Below are 16739 nucleotides of genomic sequence, written 5' to 3'. Positions count from 1 at the left end.
TGTCCTTCCTGGGGCAGCGCGCATCTCCGCCTCCTTCCTTTAAAAACAAATAGAACGTTTTTATTTTTTTTATGGTTCCGCGCCGCCCTTTTTATTTACCATATTAGCAATTAGCTAGCTAACAACTATTTGTTTTCCCGTGATTTATACGCGCTTTTGAGATAATCAACGCCACCGCTGAGGTCCACGAAGGATTTCAAAGGTAATACAGCTTTTCAATGATTTTACCGTCTGTATGTGCTCCGCACAATGCCATTTTATGGTGTGCTTTGCTAATGTAATGGCGCCTGGCGGCTCCCTCTCCTCGTCCTTGTCGAAGGGAAAGGTAAGTTGCTAATCATGGCTCCCCTTATCGCTGACGTCCGTTGACGCGGGTACTTGCGTGCCAGTGACTGTGTATTACAAAAATTCGCTCATTCATTGAGACAAAAGCACATACTAGCCACGCTAGCTAACTACAAGGCAAATGTTAAGAATAGCTGGCTTATCCACCAATGTTTAGTTAGCCAGCGAGCTAGCGTTAGCTGGCTGACATTACCCTGATTTAACAAATTAACGTTAGTTAACTAACGTCATCTATTGCTATCAAAACGGTACTAATTTATCAAACGTCACTAAGGGTGTGTTCTTAAATTCAATCTGGAGTGCCAGAGTGCACTAGTAAATTCAGAGCGTTCGCTCTGGCTATCTACTACGATTTCAGAGCACTCGTCTGAGTGTGCCAGAGCGGAGAATAACTGATGATTTTACCAACGCTCAACACCAGTTGAATATGTCCGGTGTTAGTAAACGTCGGCAAAAAACGTAATTCGATTGTTGCCAGCAGCACAGTTGGATAACAGTAAAATCGTCCGAGTGATGTGTCCTCATTTGTGTCTGGAAGTAGCTAGCCAACGTTAGCCAGTTAGCTTGGGTGTTAGACTGCCGTTGTGTTGTCAGAACGCTCGGATCAACCCTACTCCTTGGCCAGAGCTTCCAGTGCGCGCTCCGAGAGCGAAACGCTGAATTTACGAACGGACAATCTGACAACGCTCTGAGTTTACGAACGCCAAGAGCACACTCTGAGGACCCTCTGGCACTCCATATTGAATTTACGAACACACCCAGATTGTCCGTTCATAAATTCAGAGTGTTTCGCTCGAGGAGCGTTCAGAGCGCACACTGCTGGTGCAACAATTTAATTATGCCCTTTTGCCGACGTTTACTGACACCGGCCATATTCAAGGGTGTTGAGCGTTCGTAAATTAATCAGTTATTCTGCGCTCTGGCAAACTCAGACGAGAGTGCTCTGAAATTGGAGTAGATGGCCAGAGTGAATTTACGAACGCATCCTAATTTGCCTATCTAGTTAGCTTGTATTCAAATTAGAGGATGCTGTGTAACGTTAACTAAACGCTCACGCTGCTCAATAACTAGCTAGCTAACAATGTTTGCATATTGTGAACCGGGTTCTCGTGCGTGATTAGGGTAGCTAGCTAGCTAACGACATTGGTATTTGCCTGTTGACCACACCAATTAGCCAGCAAGCTATGTTGAGCATGCCGGTCTAACGTTGGCTAACTAGCTAACGTTAGACCCCTAGCTAACCAAAAGTTATAGCTAGCTAGCTACCACAAGTTAGTATTTAGTGCTGTCAGCCTTGTAACTAGCTAGCTACTGGTACGTTGTACTGAATGTCCAATCATGTCTTTAGTGAGACCATATCCTTGGTGAGACATGATTAGCTAGCTATATGTTTTGTTCAATGGACACATAAATATATCCTGGTGGATGTGCATAGTAATTCTAGCTATGGTGAATAACTAGCTAGTCAATACTTTTTTAGGTGTGAGGGATGGGTGACTATCCTCTGTTTCCATGGAAATGCTCAGCCTGTCCAGTCAGTGGCCACCATAAACCTTTATTTACAAAATAGACATGCCAGAGGGCTCTGTCCAGTGCCCATACACACTAGTGTCCCATCAGGAAATCTTACCTGGTTTACCAGTTAGTTCATCAAGCCTTTTCTTACTGAATGACAGACTAGCCAATATGTCTTAACAAATCTGCTCAATGTTCTGTAATATCTGATATCTGAGTCCCCTGTAGCTCAGTTGGTAGAGCATGGCGCTTGCAACGCCAGGGTTGTGGGTTCGTTTCCCACGGGGGGCCAGTATGAAAAATGTATGCACTCACTAACTGTACGTCTGCTAAATGATTAAAATGTAAAACATTTAAATATCTGTATTTTAATGTGTTGCAGTAATCAGTGGTCTTTTAATGTATCTGTATATCTGCCTCCGCAGTGACCATGGAAGAGGTGCAGAACAGCAATGGCGCTGAGACACAGACTGTCACCATCCCCACCACCATCACAGCCTCCCAGATCTCACAGATAGCCCAACAGGTAACAGACAGGCTGATATCAACAGGTTAATAATGACTCACTGACTTTCTGGAAGTAGGGGTTAGGAATGGGAATGATATCACTGACGGCAATGCACTATGCAAGTGAGAACTTATATAGAGGGCAGTGTGGTGTTACTGTCACAGAGAACATGATGGGTCCATTCTGTGAATAATATCAGCATGGTAATGAGCGACTTAATTACCAGGGTGTCTGCAGGTCCTTTAAGTCTTACATTTATTTATCTGGTCTATATTGTGCCGCTGCTTAAAGACTCACTATGCAGAAAACACTCCGCCATTTCCTGGTACATTACATTTACATTTTAGTCATTTAGCAGACGCTCTTATCCAGAGCGACTTACAGGAGCAATTAGGGTTAAGTGCCTTGCTCAAGGGCACATCGACAGATTTTTCACCTAGTCGGCTCGGGGATTAGAACCAGCGACCTTTCGGTTACTGGCACAACGCTCTTACCCACTAAGCTAAAATTCTAATAGTTTGCCTATTTTCAGTTTGACAAAACAAGCAAGTATAGTGTAGAGAATCATTGTACCATCTACACTGCTGTGAAATATATTTTCCATAACCAAAAATATAGTACTTTCAGCTGTTTGAAGCTGGTGTACAAAACCAAAATTAAAGACGCAAAAATGAAACTTAAGAACGGGAAGCATAGAAATAGCGCACATAGAATAGATCTACCGCTTAGACTTGCTTTCAATGAGAACGACAGATCTATAACACACTTCTATGTGAATTTGGTCAGGTCGCCCAAAAGGTTACATATTGCAGCTTTAATTGTTGCCACCGCGGCAAAAAAAGAAAAACAATTGGGTCATTCTTATGACTGACATTTTACTAAAAATCCATGTAATTTTTTCACAAATTCCTCATGGATCACTGAGATTAGGATCTATTTAATAATTGTATTTTTTTTTAAATCAGATATTATGCATTTTACCACAAATTCCACAAAATTCTTATTACTGCAACAGTTTTCGAAGTACCAAAAAGTAATAGACAAATCCATTTTTTTTTTACTTTTATTTTTACATTGCTTCCCCAATGAAATGGCCAGAGTTAAACATAACATTGACATTTTTTTTATTTAAACTTAAATGACCTTTTCCCAATTTGAGCTTTTTAGCCGTTTCGGTAATGAGAAGGCCACAAGTGGGGTAAAGGGGGGTGTTTGAGAATAAGAAACTCATTCTGTAGGCATATAAGCAAATTCATTAAATTAACTTTTCTCATCTAAGGACTACTCTAGATGATGGTTCATGGGTGTATACACGTTTTACTATTGGTTTTGTAACTCTATTTGCTACAGACATGTTTAAAACTGGTTTCATGAGAATCACCCAGTTGAACATCAACTCGAGGCGCACTTTCAAGTTGTTAGAGAGCTATCCACGTGCGCCTCTGTGTGTGCACATCATGTGCGAGTCGGGCTGTTGCCAGAGGAAAGAAAGAGCGCAAGGTAGCCTCTACAATTTGAAAGACAACAACAGTAACTAAAGCTGGGACAATAAACTGACATTGCCCTCCTCTTACCAAAGCAATTTTGCTTGCTTCGGTAATTTCAGTGATTGGGCAACCCAGTGTTCCTGCAGATTTTTGTTTTGTTTATAAAACCATTATTTGGCCATTATTTGGTCAACAGTAATGTGCATTAACCTGCTTCCCGCAATTAAAATATCTGCCCTTTCCCTGTTTTGCTGCTGGCTCTGACTCCCGCTCCCCCCTTTGCACAAGGAGTAAAGGGAGAGATCCATTCTGATAAGCGCAAGCATACTGACAGTTAAGCAACATTTCAAAATGTAATTGCGGGAAAGACAGTTTTTAAAACAACTACTGTTACTGTTGTTAAAAAATAGTAAAGTGTCAGCGGTGTGAGTATAACTTTAATTTCTCAGTTATCAATATAGAGGAAATAACACCACTTTACAAATGGAATATGTACACTGAACAAAAATATAAACGCAACATGTCAAATGTTTCATGTGCTGAAATAAAAGATCCCTGAAAGGTTCCATAAACACAACAAGCTTATTTCTCTCAAATTGTGCACAAATTTACATCCCTGTTAGTGAGTATTTCTCCTTTGCCAAGATAATCTATCCACCTGACAGATGTGGTGTACCAATAAACTGATTAAACAGCATGATCATTACACAGGTGCACCTTGTGTTGGGGACAATAAAAGGCCACTCTAAAATGTGAAGTTTTGTCTCAAAACACAATGCCACAGATGTCTCAAGTTTTGAGGGAACATGCAATTGGCATGCTGACTGCAGGAATGTCCACCAGAGCTGTTGACAGATAATTTAATGTTAATTTCTCTACCATAAGCCCCCTCCAACGTCGTTTTAGTGAATTTGGCAGTATGTCCAACCGGCCTCACAACCGCAGACCACGTGTAGCCAGCCCAGGACCTCCACATCCGGCTTCTTCACCTGCGGGATCGTCTGAGACCAGCCACCCGGACAGCTGATGTAACTGAGGAGTGTTACTGTTTGTAATAAAGCCCTTTTGTGAGGGATAACCTCATTCTGATTGGCTGGGCCTGGCCCCCCAGTGGGTGGGCCTATGCCCAGTTGTGTAATCCATAGATTAGGGCCTTATTTATTTAAATTGACTGATTTCATTATATGAACTGTAACTCCATAAAACCGTTAATTGTTGTGTTTTGTATTTTTGTTCAGTATACTTTGCAGATATGAAACAGACAATCATAATATCAGTCATATCAAATTCCCAGTTCATGCTACAAAACCAACTTTATAAGAGGTTTTAAAAATAGGTTCTACATTTACATTTACGTCATTTAGCAGACGCTCTTATCCAGAGCGACTTACAGTTAGTGCATACATCATTCTTTTTTATTTTCATACTGGCCCCCCGTGGGAATCGAACCCACAACCCTGGCGTCGCAAACGCCATGCTCTACCAACTGAGCTACCTCCCTGCCGGCCATTCCCTCCCCTACCCTGGGCCAATTGTGCGCCGCCCCATTGGTCTCCCGGTTGCGGCCGGCTACAGCAGAGCCTGGATTCGAACCAGGATCTCTAGTGGCACAGCTAGCACTGGGATGCAGTGCCTTAGACCACTGCGCCACTCGGGAGACTTAACATTCCATGATGGTACTCTAAGGCATTGTTGGCAGAATAGATGGCTGCAGTTCAATGCATGATTCATATAATTCACCAATACATTTCTTGGTAGTCCAAAAATATTGCTATCAGGTTGTAAATCACATTTGGTCTGGTACATTGTTTTCTGCCTCCATTCGGGATGCACTGTTTCAGTTTCAATGACTCAATATTTTGTACAACAACGGACAAATGTATCTAAGTCTGGGAATGCCAATACAATCAAACTAGCAAGGGCAATGATCACAAGTCAGTCATAACGTGGCTAATAGCCTAGCATATCTATTTATGTAGCAAGTTAAAAACACGGCGCCTAACGTTAGCTAGCTGCTAGGAGCATGTCATGTATTTGGAGGAGTGGGTGAGTGACTGACTTTTTCCCCTCATTGTTTTTCGGTGGCTATACACAGCTAGAGATACAGGTGTCATTTGGTTAGCTAGCAATAACTTGAACGACTGTTAAAGCCAATTTATGCTTGATCCGAAAATGTGGTCGGAGGATCCGTATGCAGGGTGTGACGCAATTGCGGCGCCTCCGTAGGTGTGCAGAGGCCAAATTGATGGTTTTGATCAATAGGACTGTAAAGTTCAGAATCGTGATATAGAATCGTGATACCAGGGGTCTCATTACCTTTCAGAAATCTGCATTTTCAAATGCAGACCATTTCACCTGTGTTTTATATTGAAAGTCTTGGTATTTTTTTTGCTTCAGTAGGGTGATTAGGGGCGTGCAACTATAGTTTTTCTAAACACAAAATACTAGGGCTGTCCCAGACAAGTAAATAAAATAAAAATCATGGCCAGAGTTGTCCTGTTCTTTCGACTAGTCCAGGGGTGTCAAACTCATTTTAGCTCAGGGGCCACATGGAGGAAAATCTATTCCCAAGTGGGCCGGACCGGAAAAATCATGGTGTATGTGTATATATATATATAACTTAAAAACAACAACTTCAGATTGTTTTCTTTGTTTTAATACGATCAACATACAACATAAAGCTGGAGCCTGAGGACAGTGTGTCCAAAATAGTACAAGCACAACATCACTATTAATCATAAAACACGTCAAGTTTATTTGAAAATTCTAAAGAAAAAGAACACAAACACACAATGCCTCAGTGATTAACAGAACTGTTTCACAGATCACAGAACTATATCAGGGGGTCATTTCTCAGGCAGAAATGTAGATAAAAAGAATGAAATCCTGTTCCCCAAACAAGTGCAAGAACCACAGAGTCAAGAATAGGTTAAATATACAAATAAAATAAAATAAATTAAAAACAATAGCACATCAACATAAAAACATATAAACATAAAGCTGGAGCCTGAGGACAGTGTGTCCAAAAGCACAACATCACTATTAATCATAAAACACCAAGTTATTTGAAAGTTCTGAGGACAAAGAACACACAAACACACAATGCCTCAGTGATTCACAGAAGTATATCACAGAACTATATCAGGGTGTCTCATGTAGCACTTTAAGTGGGGTTGCATAGTTTATTTGACTCCTGATACCTGGCATCTTTTAGCTTTCACCAGCGCATCAATATCAGGCATCACATCCTGAGTGGCAGCCAACTTCAGGATGTGATTCAAGTGCTTGTGCGTGAGCCTTGAGCGCAGCTTTGTTTTATTTATGCTCATTACAGAGAACTTGCTCACAAAGATATGTGGTTCCAAACATGCACAACAGTTTTGCAGCGAGGGCTGTCAAGTTGGGGTAACCTGGCAAGAGATTCTGATTAAATGTGTCCAAGCCAGCTGCGGCAAATTTGCCCTTCAAATCCGAGTCACACTGCAAGTCTATTATTTCAAGTTGGATGCTGACGGGCAGATCAGAGGGATTCACGGTGAATGGCGAGCAAAAAACTTTGAAGTCTTTCTGCAGTTCACCAAAAATCTGAAAGCGTTGCTCAAACTCCCTTAACAGTCCCGTTATTTTATCTTTGAACCGCTTCATGTCTGCCACATGTTGGGTCGTGCACACATTTTTCAGACCGGGGAAGTGAGCTGCATCACCACCGGCAAGTTGCGTCTCCCACAATGACAGCTTCAACTTGAAAGAACGTATGCTGTCATAATACTGCGTGACAACTTTGTTGCGCCCTTGCAGCTGTTTGTTCAAGTTATTCAGGTGCTCTGTAACATCCACCATAAATGCAAGGTCCTGCATCCATTCTGCGGAATGGAATTCTAACACTGTTCAATTTCTTCTCGTAAATCAAAGAAACGCCTCGGCACCTCGGCTTAACCATCTTACCTCAGTGTGGTATGGCAGGCCATAGATGTGGTCTTTCTCTCTGAGAAGGCTGTCAAACTGACGGTGATTCAGGCTTCTGGATCGGATGAAATTAACAGTTTGGATGACTACCTTCATGACGTTATCCATCTTTAATGACTTGCAACACAAAGCCTCCTGGTGCAAAATACAGTGAAAGTCAAAAAATCACGTCCTCCATTTGCAGATTGCACTTTCTCTCTGAACTTTGTCACAACGCCTGCTTTTTTCCCGATCATTGAGGGCGCACCATCTGTAGCCAAGCTGACAGCGCTTCGGGACCAGTCCACTCCGACCCTGTCCAGCGCGCCCGACGAGTGCGGTAAAAATATCAGCTGCTGTCGTTGTATCTGTCATCGGCACCAACTCCACGAACTCCTCGGTGACGGTCAATGTGTCATCAACTCCAGCGGATGAAAATGGCCAGTTGTGCAACATCTGTAATGTCCGTGCTTTCATCAATTGCAACCAAACGCAATAAATGACTTTACTTTTTTGCTTCAAGTGGCTGTCCAAATCCACTGAAAGATCGGAAATCCTGTCTGCAACTGTGTTTCTTGTCAGGCTGATATTTACAAAAGCCTGACGCTTTTCAGGGCACACAATCTCAGCTGCCTTCATCATGCATGTTTTTACAAATTCACCCCCACTAAATGGTTTTGAAGCCACTGCGATTTCATTAGCAATGAGGTAGCTAGCTTTCACTGCAGCGTCACTGATGTCTCGGCTGTGAGTAAACACAGACTTGACCTACTTGCTCTGCCCCGGTATAAACAGTTTGCTTGCTTAACACAATTGCTATTGCGCCATCCAGTGGACGCAATTGGAACAGCAGTTTATTTTATTGAAAAATTGCAGCGCATTTTTATACTTTACAAAATCATCTCGCGGGCCGGATTAAACCCGTTTGCGGGCCTGATCCGGCCCGCGGGCCGGACGTTTGACACCCCTGGACTAGTCGATTGGTCTAAATGTTTAAACGTATTTTTCCATCTACAGTGAGGGGAAAAAAGTATTTGATCCCCTGCTGATTTTGTACGTTTGCCCACTGACAAAGACATGATCAGTCTATAATTTTAATGGTAGGTTAATTTGAACAGTGAGAGACAGAATAACAACAACAAAATCCAGAAAAACGCATGTCAAAAATGTTATAAATTGATTTGCATTTTAATGAGGGAAATATGTATTTGACCCCTCTGCAAAACATTACTTAGTACTTGGTGGCAAAACCCTTGTTGGCAATCAGAGGTCAGATGTTTCTTATAGTTGGCCACCAGGTTTGCACACATCTCAGGAGGGATTTTGTCCCACTCCTCTTTGCAGATCTTCTCCAAGTCATTAAGGTTTCGAGGCTGACGTTTGGCAACTCGAACCTTCAGCTCCCTCCACAGATTTTCTATGGGATTAAGGTCTGGAGACTGGCTAGGCCACTCCAGGACCGTAATGTGCTTCTTCTGGAGCCACTCCTTTGTTGCCTTGGCCGTGTGTTTTGGGTCATTGTCATGCTGGAATACCCATCCACGACACATTTTCAATGCCCTGGCTGAGGGAAGGAGGTTCTCACCCAAGATTTGACGGTACATGGCCCCGTCCATCGTCCCTTTGATGCGGTGAAGTTGTCCTGTCCCCTTAGCAGAAAAACACCCCCAAAGCATAATGTTTCCACCTCCATGTTTGACGGTGGGGATGGTGTTCTTGGGGTCATAGGCAGCATTCCTCCTCCTCCAAACACGACGAGTTGAGTTGATGCCAAAGAGCTCGATTTTGGTCTCATCTGACCACAACACATTCACCCAGTTCTCCTCTGATTCATTCAGATGTTCATTGGCAAACTTCAGACGGGCCTGTATATGTGCTTTCTTGAGCAGGGGGAACTTGCGGGCGCTGCAGGATTTCAGTCCTTCACGGCGCCGTGTGTTACCAATTGTTTTCTTGGTGACTATGGTCCCATCTGCCTTGAGATCATTGACAAGATCCTCTCGTGTAGTTCTGGGCTGATTCCTCACCGTTCTCATGATCAGTGCAACTCCACGAGGTGAGATCTTGCATGGAGCCCCAGGCCGAGGGAGATTGACAGTTATTTTGTGTTTCTTCCATTTGCGAATAATCACACCAACTGTTGTCACCTTCTCACCAAGCTGCTTGGCGATGGTCTTGTAGCCCATTCCAGCCTTGTGTAGGTCTACAATCTTGTCCCTGACATCCTTGGAGAGCTCTTTGGTCTTGGCCATGGTGAAGTTTGGAATCTGATTGATTGATTGCTTCTGTGGACAGGTCTTTTATACAGGTAACAAGCTGAGATTAGGAGCACTCCCTTTAAGAGTGTGCTCCTAATATCAGCTCGTTACCTGTATAAAAGACACCTGGGAGCCAGAAATCTTTCGATTGAGAGGGGGTCAAATACTTATTTCCCTCATTAAAATGCAAATCAATTTATAACATTTTTGACATGCGTTTTTCTGGATTTTGTTGTTGTTATTCTGTCTCTCACTGTTCAAATAAACCTACCATTAAAATTATAGACTGATCATTTCTTTGTCAGTGGGCAAACGTACAAAATCAGCAGGGGGATCAAATACTTTTTTTCCCTCACTGTATAGACAGACCCACCCTATGTGTTTGAATAAAATCAACTACATATGCACTGAGCTTGTCTGATGTTTTAAGCACATTGTTTGATTAAATAATTTAGACGCACAAATGACTCAAAGAGCCTGATGGTCACACTGTGTAAAAAAAAAATGACAGCGAGTGCCTGTGTGACTGGCGCACGTTGTCTCGCTCTCCTCCCTACTGCAGCGAAAAGGCACCACAGCACAGCAGGTGTTTATTGCGCAACATCATTTCAGCCATTTAGTTTCTTACTTGTTTCTGACTGAAAAGTTCTGTTACCGAAATCCCTAATTTGTTTAAGGAAAAACATTCCCTCAACCATTGCTCTCTTTACGTGAAACATGTAAGCATTGCATGCATGTGACCATGTAGGACCTGTAGCCTATCATAATCACATCAATAAATTGGTTATAACAAACTCCGAACACAGTAACACGTGACAGCAAAATGGATGCGGAGGACGTGAAAAAGAAACTCGAAACAGGCACATTTTTACTGGTTGCTCAGGAGGGAAAGGGGAAGTCAGATCTGTGGAAGACATTTGACTTGTTGTGAAATCCTTCTCCCTCCAATCTCCTGATTCTGCCTCCTCTCCTCCCTCTCTGAATCTTTTGACTCTCTATGTCCCCTATCCTCCCGGCCGGCTCGGTCCTCCCCTCCTGCTCCGTGGCTTGACGATTCATTGCGAGCTCACAGAACAGGGCTCCGGGCAGCCGAGCAGAAATGGAGGAAAAATAGAGACCCCCCCCCCCCAAAGCCAATACTTTGTAGAGCCACCTTTTGCAGCAATTACAGCTGCAAGTCTCTTGGGGTATGTCTCTATAAGCTTGGCACATCTAGCCACTGATTTTTGCCCATTCTTCAAGGCAAAACTGCTCCAGCTCCTTCAAGTTGGATGGGTTCCGCTGGTGTACAGCTATCTTTAAGTCATACCACAGATTCTCAATTGGATTGAGGTCTGGGCTTTGACGAGGCCATTCCAAGACATTTAAATGTTTCCCCTTAAACCACTCAAGTGTTGCTTTAGCAGTATGCTTAGGGTCATTGTCCTGCTGGAAGGTGAACCTCCGTCCCAGTCTCAAATCTCTGGAAGACTGAAACCGGTTTCCCTCAAGAATTTCCCTGTATTTAGCGCCATCCATCATTCCTTCAATTCTGACCAGTTTCCCAGTCCCTGCCGATGAAAAACATCCCCACAGCATGATGCTGCCACCACCATGCTTCACTGTGGGGATGGTGTTCTCGGGGTGATGAGAGGTGTTGGGTTTGTGCCAAACATTAGCGTTTTTCCTGATGGCCAAAAAGCTAAATTTTAGTCTCATCTGACCAGAGTACCTTCTTCCATATGTTTGGGGAGTCTCCCACATGCCTTTTGGCGAACACCAAATGTGTTTGCTTAATTTTTTTCTTTAAGCAATGGCTTTTTTCTGGCCACTCTTCCGTAAAGCCCAGCTCTGTGGAGTGTACGGCTTAAAGTGGTCCTATGGACAGATACTCCAATATCCGCAGTGGAGCTTTGCAGCTCCATCAGGGTTATCTTTGGTCTCTTTGTTGCCTCTCTGATTAATGCCCTCCTTGCCTGGTCCATGAGTTTTGATGGGCGGCCCTCTCTTGGCAGGTTTGTTGTGGTGCCACATTCTTTCCATTTTTTTATAAAGGATTTAATGGTGCTCTGTGGGATGTTCAAAGTTTCGGATATTTTTTTTATAACCCAACCCTGATCAGTACTTCTCTACAACTTTGTCTCTGACCTGTTTGGAGAGCTCCTTGGTCTTCATGGCGCCGCTTGCTTGGTGGTGCCCCTTGCTTAGTGATGTTGCAGACTCTGGGACCTTTCAGAACAGGTGTGTGTGTGTGTGTGTATATATACTGAGATCATGTGACAGATCATGTGACACTTAGATTGCACACAGGTGGACGTTATTTAACTAATTATGTGACTTCTGAAGGTAATTGGTTGCACCAGATCTTATTTAGGGGCTTCATAGTAAAGGGGGTGAATACATATGCACGCACCACTTTTCCGTTATTTATTTCTTAGATTTTTTTTCATTTCACTTCACCAATTTGGACTATTTTGTGTATGTCCATTACATGAAATCCAAATAAAAATCCATTTAAATTACAGGTTGTAATGCAACAAAATAGGAAAAATGCCAAGGGGATGTAGTCTCAGCAAGAGCAGCAAGACTTCGCTCTCACATAGTCACACAGAGTATGTGCACGGGTGCGCTTTACAGTGCTACAAACAGAGGAGAAGGAGAGCCTCGCACTTCAAAGCTCTTAGTAGTTGCGGAAATGTACCCACTACAGCTGTTTACTTTGCATCTGCGTCACCTGGCTGAGTATCTTGGACAGGACACGAAAACAAAATCCAAAGGATGGGACAGAACAGGATTGAATATTCACTCCTGTGTCATCATCTAATCTGACTGTGTTTGCAGATGTCTCTGGGGGGCTCTCCTGTGACTGTGGTCCAGCTCCCTGGAGGTCAGTTCCAGGTGCAGGGGGTGATCCAGTCGGCCCAGTCGTCGGTCATCCAGTCCCCACATTTGCAGACTGTTCAGGTAAGAGGTGCTCCTCGACAACCAGGAACTAGGCTTGAGCCCATATTCACAAAGCATCTGAGTAGGAGTGCTGCTGATCTAGGATCAGTTTTGCCTTAAAGATCGTAATGAATAAGATGACATACACATTGGGGACCTCATTCTAGATCAGCACCCCTACTCTGAGATGCTTTATGAATACTGGCCCTGGACTACAGTGCCTCCGGAGGACATGGAGGTGTCCCCTGTTCTTCTAGCAGACTTTAACCTTTGTTAGCCTTTAGCCTACGCTATCTTGCCAAATGGTATTACTGGGGTAAATGTGTGATTGATGGGCAGGTATATCTATCTTGTACACTGTAGAACCCCCACATTCTGATTTAAGTTAAGGTCCGAACAGTCATTCTGATTCCGACGTAAAATAGCCTTTTGAGTGACTAAAACATCACCCATAATATTTCTTCCTGATAAAAATGCTGAAATTTTAGATAAAAAAAAAAAAACTTATGTCAAGACCAAAAAACTACCAGTAAGCCTGAAAAGACATACCGAGTGGAGAGGGAGCTAGTAGGCTGAGTGGCTCACCTTGACTGACGGTTCTTTGAAAATGCCTGTCAAGCAACATGGATGCAGTGTTGCAGTGAGATTATCTCAAGCAAACTTGCTGATACACAAAGCAACTCAAACAACATTGAAATTGCATGCAACATCCAATCCTGTCACACGTCATGGTTTCACAAAATATATTTTTATCCAACTGTTGGGTTATTGTAACAGCATCAATATAGACAGTGTTGGCTTTATAATTTTGCTAGCTAGTCCAAATGGAATTGTCAGCGCTGTTTATGATGCTAGCTAGTTCATCTTCGACAATTTCAGTTGAAACTTTACAGGGTGAGGTCTGGGTACTTTTCATTAAATATATCAGGGGGTCTTCAACCTTTTCTTGCCCAGCGACCCCCGCCCAGACAAACCGGCGACCCAGGGACCCCCATCATATGTTAGCAAAAAAAATTAAAATAATTAGGGGTGTATTCATTACACAGATTCAGTTGCAAAACATTTTGCAACAAACCATATACTCCAAACGGAAAACTAGTTTGTTCTTTTATTTTTTTTAGGGGGTGGCTTTTAACAATGTAGTTGTCTGCATAATTTCCAATTCCCCATATACACTACCAGTCAGAAGTTTGGACACACCTACTCATTCCAGGGTTTCTCTTTATTTTTACTATTTTCTATATTGTAGAATAATAGTGAAGACATCAAAACTATGAAATAACACATATGGAATCATGTAGTAACCAAAAAATTGTTAAACAAATCAAAATATATTTGCTATTCTTCAAATAGCCACCCTTTGCCTTGATGACAGTTTTGCACACTCTTGGCATTCTCTCAACCAGCTTCATGAGGTAGTCACCTGGAATGCATTTCAATTAACAGGTGTGCCTTGTTAAAAGTTAATTTGTGGAATTTCTTTCCTTAATGCGTTTGAGCCAATCAATTGTGTTGTGACAAGGTAGGTGTATACAGAACATAGCCCTATTTGGTAAAAGACCAAGTCCATATTATGGCAAGAACAGCTCAAATAAGCAAAGAGAAACGACAGCCCATCATTACTTTAAGACATGAAGGTCAGTCAATCTGGAAAATTTCAAGAACTTTTGAAATTTCTTCAAGTGCAGTCGCAAAAACCATCAAGCGCTATGATGAAACTGGCTCTCATGAGGACCGCCACAGGAATGGAAGACCCAGAGTTACCTCTGCTGCAGAGGACAAGTTCATTAGAGTTACCAGCCTCAGAAATTGCAGGCCAAATAAATGCTTCACAGAGTTCAAGTAACAGGCACATCTCAACATCAACTGTTCAGAGGAGACTGCGTGAATCAGGCCTTCATGGTTGAAATGCTGCAAAGAAACCACTACTAAAGGACACCAATAAGAAGAAGAGACTTGCTTGGGCCAAGAAACACGAGCAATGGATATTAGACCAGTGGAAATCTGTCCTTTGGTTCCAACCGCCGTGTCTTTGTGAGACGCAGAGTAGGTGAACGGATGATCTCTGCATGTGTGGTTCCCGCCGTGAAGCATGGAGGAGGTGGTGTGGGGGTGCTTTGCTGGTGACGCTGTCTGTGATTTATTTAGAATTCAAGGCATACTTAACCAGCATGGCTACCATGGCATTCTGCAGCGATACACCATCCCATCTGGTTTGCGCTTAGTGGGACTATCATTTGTTTTCCAACAGGACAATGACCCAAAACACACCTCCAGGCTGTGTAAGGGCTATTTGACCAAGAAGGAGAGTAATGGAGTGCTGCATCAGATGACCTGGCCTCCACAATCACCCGACAACCCAATTTGAGACTGTTTGGGATGAGTTGGACCACAGAGTGAAGGAAAAGCAGCCAACAAGTGCTAAGCATATGTAGGAACTCCTTCAAAACTGTTGGAAAAGCATTCCTCATGAAGCTGGTTGAGAGAATGCCAAGTGTGCAAAGCTGTCATCAAGAGAAAGGGTGGCTACTTTGAAGAATCTAAAATATATTATAACTGTTTTTGGGTTACTACATGATTCCATAGGTGTCATTTCATAGTTGTGATGTCTTCACTATTATTCTAGAATGTAGAAAATAGTAAAAATAAAGAAAAACCCTGGAATGAGTAGGTGTGTCCAAACTTCTGACTGGTACTGTATTTATATATTTATCACACAGTGCTTTCAGAAAGTATTCAGACCCCTTGACTTTTTCCATGTTATGTTACAGCCTTATTCTAAAATGGATACAATTACTTTTTTTTAACCATCAATCTACACAATATACCCCATAATGACCAAGCGAAAACAGGTTTAGACATTTTTGCAAATCTATTACAAATTTAAAAAAGGAATACCTCATTTACATAAGTATTCAGACCCTTTGCTATGAGACTCGGAATTGAGCTACAGTGCATCTTGTTTCCATTGATCATCCTTGAGCTGTTCTACTACTTGATTGGAGTCCACCTGTGGTATATTCAATTGATTTGGACATGATTTGGAAAGGCACACCTATGTAAGGTCCCACAGTTGACCGTGCATGTAAGAGCAAAGACCAAGCAATGAGGTCGAAGGAATTGTCCATAGAGCTCCGAGACAGGATTGTGTCGAGGCACAGATCTGGGGAAGGGTGCCAAAAAATGTCTGCAGCATCGAAGATCCCCAAGAACACAGTGGCCTCCATCATTCTTAAATGGAAGAAGTTTGGAACCACCAAGACTCTTCCTAGAACTGGCTGCCCGGCCATACAGAGCAATCGGGGGAGAAGGGCCTTGGTCAGGGAGGTGACCAAGAACCCCATGGTCACTCTGATAGAGCTCCAGAGTTTTGGAGATGGGAGAACCGTACAGAAGGTCAACCATCTTTGCAGCACTCCACCAATCAGGCCTTTATGGTCGAGTGGCCAGACTGAAGCCACTCCTCAGTAAAAGGCACATGACAGAGAAGAGGTAATCAAAGATGCATGCATTGACCCCTTGAGTTGTACAACTATTGCAACGGCATGCATGAAAACCTATCCTACACACTTTTTACCTCCAGCCACTATAGCTATCCCATCGCCTGACTACAACTGACGTCATCAGAGTGCGCTGCTGAACACTGTATGCTGGAAACACTCGGTTTGTTATTTTAACTAAAACATAACCAATCTTTGTTAAACATAAATACCGAACATGTTTTTGCATGGATTCCACATCGCGGTTAGCTTTTACCAG

The 16739-nt window shown here is 42.8% G+C and overlaps 1 protein-coding gene across 3 annotated transcripts in view; it reads left to right on the top strand.

Annotated features, from left to right (window-relative positions):
• LOC121575202 (cyclic AMP-dependent transcription factor ATF-1) overlaps nucleotides 1–16739 on the top strand; it is a 29001-nt gene continuing 12262 nt past the window's right edge. Inside the window, exons 1-3 of one of the 3 annotated variants that reach the window (XM_041888155.2) lie at nucleotides 1–202; nucleotides 2286–2386; nucleotides 12879–13001. In XM_041888155.2, the coding sequence (XP_041744089.1) occupies nucleotides 2291–2386; nucleotides 12879–13001 (219 nt within the window). In that variant the 5' untranslated portion in view covers nucleotides 1–202; nucleotides 2286–2290. Of the gene's footprint in view, nucleotides 203–236; nucleotides 326–2285; nucleotides 2387–12878; nucleotides 13002–16739 lie in introns of those variants that run through there. The other 2 variants (XM_041888157.2, XM_041888156.2) reach the window with 2 other exon arrangements.

The sequence above is a fragment of the Coregonus clupeaformis genome, chromosome 10 (assembly GCF_020615455.1).
Source record: "Coregonus clupeaformis isolate EN_2021a chromosome 10, ASM2061545v1, whole genome shotgun sequence".
Classification (NCBI taxonomy): Eukaryota; Metazoa; Chordata; class Actinopteri; order Salmoniformes; family Salmonidae; genus Coregonus; species Coregonus clupeaformis.
The sequence above is the reverse complement of the archived record's forward strand: the minus strand, read 5'-3'. Positions and strand labels throughout refer to the sequence as shown.